The sequence below is a fragment of the Chlorocebus sabaeus genome, chromosome 1 (assembly GCF_047675955.1).
Source record: "Chlorocebus sabaeus isolate Y175 chromosome 1, mChlSab1.0.hap1, whole genome shotgun sequence".
In the NCBI taxonomy this organism is placed as follows: Eukaryota; Metazoa; Chordata; class Mammalia; order Primates; family Cercopithecidae; genus Chlorocebus; species Chlorocebus sabaeus.
The window spans coordinates 67,730,278-67,738,340 of record NC_132904.1 but is presented as its reverse complement, the minus strand read 5'-3'; the positions used below and the strand labels follow the sequence as shown (position 1 = coordinate 67,738,340).

General features: G+C 38.9%; 1 protein-coding gene across 1 annotated transcript; it reads right to left on the bottom strand.

The window, feature by feature from the left end:
• Positions 1–468: 468 nt before the first annotated feature.
• On the bottom strand, positions 469–1,436 carry LOC103247966 (olfactory receptor 52B4-like). The gene has a single exon (XM_008019948.3). The coding sequence runs from the start codon at positions 1,434–1,436 to the stop codon at positions 489–491; it is 948 nt and encodes a 315-aa protein (XP_008018139.1). The 3' UTR covers positions 469–488.
• Positions 1,437–8,063: the final 6,627 nt, after the last annotated feature.

Below are 8,063 nucleotides of genomic sequence, written 5' to 3'. Positions count from 1 at the left end.
CCTGTGACCTGCAATGTCAATGGCATAGGAACAAAGTCTGACTGGAGTGAGAACAAGAAAAATAGGGAGAAAGACATTGAATCCTGAATGTATATACAACTCTTTGAAACATGTCACTGTCATGGAGAGAGAGAGAGAGAGAGAGAGATAGAGAGAGAGAATGAGAATGAACTATCCATAGTACATCCCTTTCCAAATGCCTATCTACGACTGTAGACTAGTAGTGAATTATAAAGGTGAACTGGTTTATTCCTTAGACTCTGAATGAGAAAATACACTGAGACACAAAGAAATCGATCCCTTATTATGGATCAGAGACCTTGAAACCCATAAGCCAAAATTTCCCCAGTGGGTTTGTTCCTGAAACATGGACTCATTGAGATATTTATCTAGTCTCAGCTGTCTCTTACTTAGTAGGGCTGCTAAAGTTCACCTCACGTATGGCTAGAAAAGTTCAGAAAACAGTAGTTTGTTTTTTATTCCTAAAGTCATTTCAATTTTGGAAATAAGACATGAGTTACCTGGTCCCAGATATGTTTGGTCTTGATTCCATAAATGATGGGATTCAGCATGGGAGGAACCAGGATGCAGACGTTAGTCAGCAGGACGTGGATATGGGGTGAGATGTGGCGTCCAAACCGCTGAGTGAGGACTGAGAAGATCCCAGGCCCATAAAACAGGATGATGACACAGACGTGGGAGCCACAAGTATTGAGAGCCTTGTGGCGAGCATCTTGGGATGGAATGTGGAAGACGGCGCGGAGAATAAGCGTATATGAAATAAAAATGAGCATAACGTCTAAAATCACTGTTGACATTAAGACAAAAAACCCATACCAGATGTTTATTCGAATGTCATCACAGGAAAATTTGGCCAAGACAATGTGTTCACAATTACTGTGTGGAAGCATGTTACTTCTGCAATAAGTCAGTCTTTTCAGAAGAAATATTATGGGGAATATTGTACCATAACTTCTTAGTAAGATAGTCACTCCGATTTTTCCAATAGAGGAGTTTGTAAGAATGGTGGTGTACCTCAGTGGGTAGCATATGGCAATGTAGCGGTCAAAGGCCATCACCAGCAAGATCCCTGACTCAGAGATGAAGGTGGAATGGATAAAGAAGAGCTGAGTGATGCAACGATCCAAGGAGATGTCCCCAGCACAGAACCAGAAGATGGACAAAGCCTGTGGTACTGTGCATGTGGAGAGGACAAGGTCTGCTCCGGCCAGCATGCAGAGGAAAAGATACATGGGTTCATGGAGGCTGCGCTTTGTGAGGATAATGAAGATGAGCAGGCTGTTCCCAAGAAGGGTGGTGACATAGGAAAGGAAGAAGGGGATGGAAATCCACATGTGCTGGTCCTCTAGGCCGGGGATGCCCAGCAAGCGGAAGACTGTGTGGCTAACACCAGTGTGATTTAATATGTGCACCATACCTGAAGCAGATAACCTGGGACCTCACTTCTTGTTTATAGGAAGGGTTGAAATTTCATATCGTACTCAAAGATTTTTTTTTTTTGATGTCACCACAGGCTTATGACATCAGCCTGATTCTTTTCAATAGTTAGTGTCCTGGGAACTATATAGGATGAAAAGATAAATAACATATCATGTGTTTCTTCAATAAGGTAACAACTTATAGCCAAGATCGAAATTTACACTGCAAATTAAAATAATATGCTAAGTGAACATAGGAGTAGCACAAAAAACTGCTATGGGAACACAAATGGAGATAGTAATTTGGTCTATTTGGCTGCAGGATGTCATTGGGTGGAGGCGAACTAGGTGGGGAATCAGCTGTGGGGTAAAGTCATTTGGGAGTTTAAGGAAAGACTGTTGTCATACAAATATCTAATGTATTTAAACCAGTTTGTAGTTCTATGTAGTTGTGTGATCACATGCAATATACTATGCAATGGTAGGAAGATAAAAACAAAAGTACATTGGCTCTGATTACAAATTGAGGAGCTTTGGTGCTGTCTCATGAGGAAATGGTCAGCCACCATGCACCATGTGCTGATCATTTTTCTTTTTTTTGAGACAGTGTCTCCTGTTTCCCAAGCTATGCAGTGGCATGATCATAGCTCACTGCAGGCTCCAACTCCTGGGCTCGAGTGATTTTTCCACCTCAGCCTCCTGAGTAGCTGGGGCTACTGTCATGAGCCACCATGCCCAGCTAATTCTTTTAATTATTTTTTTTTAAGACATAGGGTCTTTCCATATTGCCCAGATTTTGAATTCCTGGCCTCAAACGATCCTTCCATCTCACTCTCCCAAAGCACTGTGATTATAGGCATGAGCCACTGCACCCAGTACCACCATGGGCTTTTAAATGGAAGAGCCTTAGGTGTATTTATCTAGAAGTGGTTGGAGAAAGGATTAGAAGAGAGAAGTAATCTAAAAGTAAAGTAGAGTGTTTTCTGTAATAGAAGAAAATAATGTATTGATATAAAATTTTTACAGTGAAATAGGATGAATAAAATAACTTTAAAGATTACCTATTTTATGTCAGGTACCAATTTTAAAACATTATTTATGGTACCTCATTTATTACTTGTAACAACCCAGGGAAGTAGATTTTATCATCTCCAAATTTTCAGAGAGCCACTTAACTTGGCATAGCTAGTGAGGAATAGAGCTTGGATTTGAAGTTGGAATTGTAGAATGCATCATTTTCTGATCTGTGAAATGGGGCAAGAGGCAAGCGACCATAATGAATTGAGGAAAACTGACAAGGCCTGCTGTTTGGGGGTAAGAGGTAATGGGGGAGAGCCCCTGAGCAGGCTGCCATGCCCTCTATGTAAACAAAATGCCATAAGGGTTTGAAATGGTTTATAATTGAAATTTCAACAGTTGTTGATATTTTGATACCTTTGATATGTCTCTTTAGTCACCAGTAGTGAAAGCCTTCTGGTGAAGCCATAAAAAAATAGTGCACCCAGGAAAGCTGAAGGCTGAAAAATTGAGAAAAGACCCTCCTTTCCAAAGTACTGCAAAAAAGAGGGGCTCAGGTGCTGACAAAGAGGGGCAAGTGGACCCGTCCCAAATAACCCATGGGGAAAAATAAGTCAAGCTAACTCAGAATGAGATAACCTAGAATAAGCCAGGTGGTTAAGTAGCCAAAAGGCTCATTAAACCCATGGAGATGCAACTAACACTATATATGAAAGAAATGCTTTTTCACTCTCAAGGCCAAACTCTAGGTTAGTGGTTTTCAGAGGGTGGTGATTTTGTTCCCCAAAGGATATTTATCAATGCCTGGAGACATTTTGGTTCTTATAATTGGGGAGTGATTGCTACCGGCATTTAATGGGTAGAGGCCAGGGATGCTGCTAAATAGTACAGCTCCCACAATCAAGGATCATCAGGCCCCAAATGTCTATCGTGCCACGGTTGAGAAATTTTACTCTGGGTCCTGCTTTCTTCCACACCCTCTTGGGCTTGGTGTTAAGCTCAACGTTCCATTTCCCATTCTTAGGAGATGAACTTGGTATAGAACTCAGGTAATGAGAAATTTAGAGTTAATGAGAAGTTCAGGGGTCCAAGGGATGAAGCAGCGCAGATAAACATCTACTAGCTGATGTTTATTCAGTCAGTGCCTAACTCAGGACCTGGTGTATGGCAGGTAAGCATAATCATTAATTCCTTCCCTGACAGGTACATTTCTGTTGTTTTTTTTTTTTTCTTTCTCAACTTCTGTTTTTGAAGTAGGAAATGCATCCACCTCTATCTGTCTCTCTGAGTAATGGCTAAAACCATCTTGACAATAAAGTCACATGGCAGGAGAGCCAGGAAAGGGTCGTGCTGGGACATAGGTTTCTGAATGGGGACCAGTTGCTCAAAAGTGTGGATAAATCCTGCTGTGGACATCAACTCCCACAAGGTCAGCCTATGGCCACACAAACACTGTGAGACTAGATGCTCCTCTGAGGAAAGCTATCATTCTGGAGGAGGTGGAAGAAATTACATAGGTATGAAAATGACAGAGGGGGCTAGAGGTCAACTAGACATACCACATCCCTGAAAAGAAATGCAGGAAAAGGAGATGCAGATAAAGAAAACATAATTTTTAAGTAAATAAAAAGAGCTGGAAGAGGACTAGCTCCCAGATGTTGATGGATGATGAGTGCTTTATGGATAACAAAGAGGAATTTTCTTTTGGGCAGCAGATAGGAGAAGCCAGGGAGCTCATAGTTCGGGGACTGCTTTATGCGAGAAACAGAAGTCCTAATGTTCTCAGACACCTACCTTAGGCCCCAGAACCCTCTTGTCTGGTTGGGATACTCTCTATTTTCATTCTCTCCTACCCAAAATTTCACCCCACATCAATGAATAACTTACCTGGTTTAAATGCAGTTTTCATAGCCTAGAAAAAAATGTGTCAAAGAGGACTCTGAGCATTGGAGGGAGCAGAGATTTTTATGCATTTGCCTGGAGACCCCAGGGGAAGAAAACACTCCAGAGAACTCAGATTTAGAGCTGTATTTTCAACAACACCCCCTGTATTGCATACACGAGTCGAATGATTCTAGTTCTTTCAGCCTGCCCATACTGCCTGCTCTGCAACTACATCCTTGGATTAGATGTGCACATGTATTATCTGCAATAAATAAAATGTTATTGTCACTTCATCAAATATTAGTTTCCATTTTAATGAGAATTAGTAAATATCAATCCTGTTTGGAATCAGCACAAATAAAACGTGTCCAATGTACAGGTTATTTTTAAATCACTTATTCGCACAAGGCTTGCTTTGTAATTTAGACAAATTTAAAATGAAAATTGTATTATATTTGTCATATCATTTTATATTCTGGAAACTGAAATAATGAATTTTGGTGGCTAATGTCAGAAAATTTTAATGTCTCGAATGAACTTGCATAAGTCAGGTTATGAAGGAGAAATAATATCCACATTCCTCTCCTTTGGCTATCAGCAAATTTACAATTAATGCTGTTATCACATTTCCCAATATATTTTTCTGGTAACATATATCTAAACTTTAAAATATTCTCTGTGTTTTGTCTTTATTAAATTAGCCCAAGTAAGTGATATGTATTACATGTATTTGTAAAGAAGAAATAGCTTTGTGTGTGTATGTGTGTATGATGAATTCATAGATTTTTATTTAAAATGGTGGGTTGAGCTTACCCAGAAAGACTTCATCCCTTTCTTACTTATAGACATTCTTGATAAAATATTATTTTCCATTAAATGTTTATTTTGCAAATATTAAAACAGAAAAGCTACAAAATTACTACCATGAATTTCAGTAAAACTCTGGTGTTGATTCAGTCACATTTGGCCACATTATCTTCCTGCTATTATTCAAATTTTTTCTGTACCATTTGAGTAAAATATGAAAGATCAGGGGCCCTATTTTTTTAACTTTTAAAAAAATTTTCTTAGGCCTACCAATGGAGAGCCTTTATTTTTAAATGCTTAGCATATAACTTCTAAGAACAAGGACAATCTTTTACATATAGCGGTGCAATTATCAAATTCAGGGTATTTAGTATTGATACGATCTATAATTCAATGTACAGTACATATTCAAAATTCTCTGATTGTACCTATATATATATTTTTTTGCTTTTTTCTTATTTATTTATTTATTTATTTATTTACTTTTTATTATTATACTTTAAGTTCTAGGGTACATGTGCATAACGTGCAGGTTTGTTACATATGTATACTTGTGCCATGTTGCTGTGCTGCACCCATCAACTCATCAGCACCCATCAACTCGTCATAGCACCTATTTTCTTTTTTCAGTTCAGGACCACATATTGTAAGTTGCCATATATTACTCTCCTTTAATCTGAAACAGTTTTCAATCTTTACTATCTTTCATGATAATGGCGCTTTTAAAGAAGAACACAGGTCCATGCTTTGTATAGTGTTCCTCAATTTGGATGTATTACTGATTGTTAGATTCTGGTTGTACATTTTTGGCCAGAGGGACTACATAAGTGATACTGTGTCTTTTGTATCATATCAGCAGGTACCTGGCAACAGTTCTTGTACCATTACTGATGATGTAATCATTGATCAATTAATTACAGCAGGTTCACCAGATTTCTCCGCTGTAAATATATGTCCCCCACCCTTGTCATCAGTGAAATAATCTAGGGGGAGTTACTTTGACTGTAGAATGTACGGTTCCCCAACAAACCTTCATCTAGAGGTTTTACCATTCACTGATTCTTGCATGAATCAAATTTATTTTGATGGTTGTAGATAGTAGTTCTCTAACTTAGTCTTTCCCATTACATTTATTAGTTGGCATTCTACTGTAATTAAGAGGCTTCCTGTTTCCTTTTTGTTTGTTTAGTATTAGCAAGGAATCATGGATTCTTTCTTAATTCAGTAATTTATGTAATCTAGTGTTTTCATTATTTACTTTGACAGTCAAACTCTTCCAGGTTTGACTAGGAAAAGCCATTTCAAACTTGCTCTTTTTTATTTATTATTTATTTATTTTTTATTATACTTTAAGTTCTAGGGTTCATGTGCACAACGTGCAGGTTTGTTACATATTTATACCTGTGCCATGTTGGTGTGCTGCACTTGTCAACTCGTTATTTACATTAGATACTTCTCCAAATGCTATCCCTCCCTCATTCCCCCACCCAACGACAGGCCTTAGTGTGTGATGTTCCCCACCCTGTGTCCAAGTGTTCTCATTGTTCAATTCCCACCTATGAGTGAGAACATGTGGAAAACTTGCTCTTATAACTTTTTCCATCTTCCTATTATTTTGGGCACTTCCTTCTATTCTAGCACAAGACATTCCAAAATCATCTCACAATTTCAGCCTCAGCCTTTGAATAAATTGTCTCCAAGATTCCCTTGTGGTCAATAGTATTTAGAAAACAAGTGTGAGTAGCAGGTGTTCTCATTGTCTTTGCTCTTTCTTTCTTTCTTTCTTTCTTTCTTTCTTTCTTTCTTTCTTTCTTTCTTTCAATCTATTTATTATTATTTTTTGAGACAGAGTCTCACTCTGTCGCCCAGGCTGGAGTGCAGTGGTACAATCTCAACTCACTGCAACCTCCACCTCCCAAGTTCAAGTGATTCCCCTGCCTCAGCCTCCTGAGTAGCTAGGATTACAGGTGAGCACCACCATGCCTGGCTAATTTTTGTGTTTTTACTAGAGATGGGGTTTTGTCATGTTGGCCAGGTTGGTCTTTGTTGTGGGAAGTTGGGGACCCCAAACAGAGGGACTGGCTGAAGCCATGGTAGAAGAACATAAATTGTGAAGATTTCATGAACATTTATTAGTTCCCCAAATGAATACTTTTATAATTTCTTATGACTGTCTTTACTGCAATCTCTGAACATAAATTGTGAAGATTTCATGGACACTTATCACTTCCCCAATCAATACCCTTGTGATTTCCTATGCCTGTCTTTACTTTAATCTCTTAATCTCATCATCTTCATAAGCTAAGGAGGATGTATATCATCTCAGGACCCTGTGATGATTGTGTTAACTGCACAAATTGTTTGTAGAGCATGTGTGGTTGAACAATATGAAATTTGGGCATCTTGAAAAAAGAACAGGATAACAGGAATGCTCATGGAACAAGAGAGATAACCTTAAACTCTGATTGCCAGTGAGCCAGGTGGAACAGAGCCATATTTCTCTTCTTTCAAAAGCAAATAGGAGAAATATCACTTAATTCTTTTTCTCAGCAAGGAACATCCCTGAGAAAGAGAAAGGCCCCTGAAGGTAGGCCTCTGAAATGGCCCCTTTGGGGGCCACTGTATTTTACGGTTGAAGGCGAAGGGATGAAATAAGCCCTGGTCTCCTGTAGTGCTCCCAGGCTTATTAGGATGGAGAAATTCCCACCTAATAAATTTTGGTCAGATAGGTTGTCTGTTCTCAAACCCTGTCTCCTGATAAGATGTTATCAATGACAATGCATGTGGAAACTTCATTAGCAATTTTAATTTTGCCCTGTCCTGTGGTCCTGTGATCTCACCCTGCCTTCATTTGTTTTGTGATATTGTATTACCTTGTGAAGCATGTGATCTCTGTGACCCACACCCTATTCATGC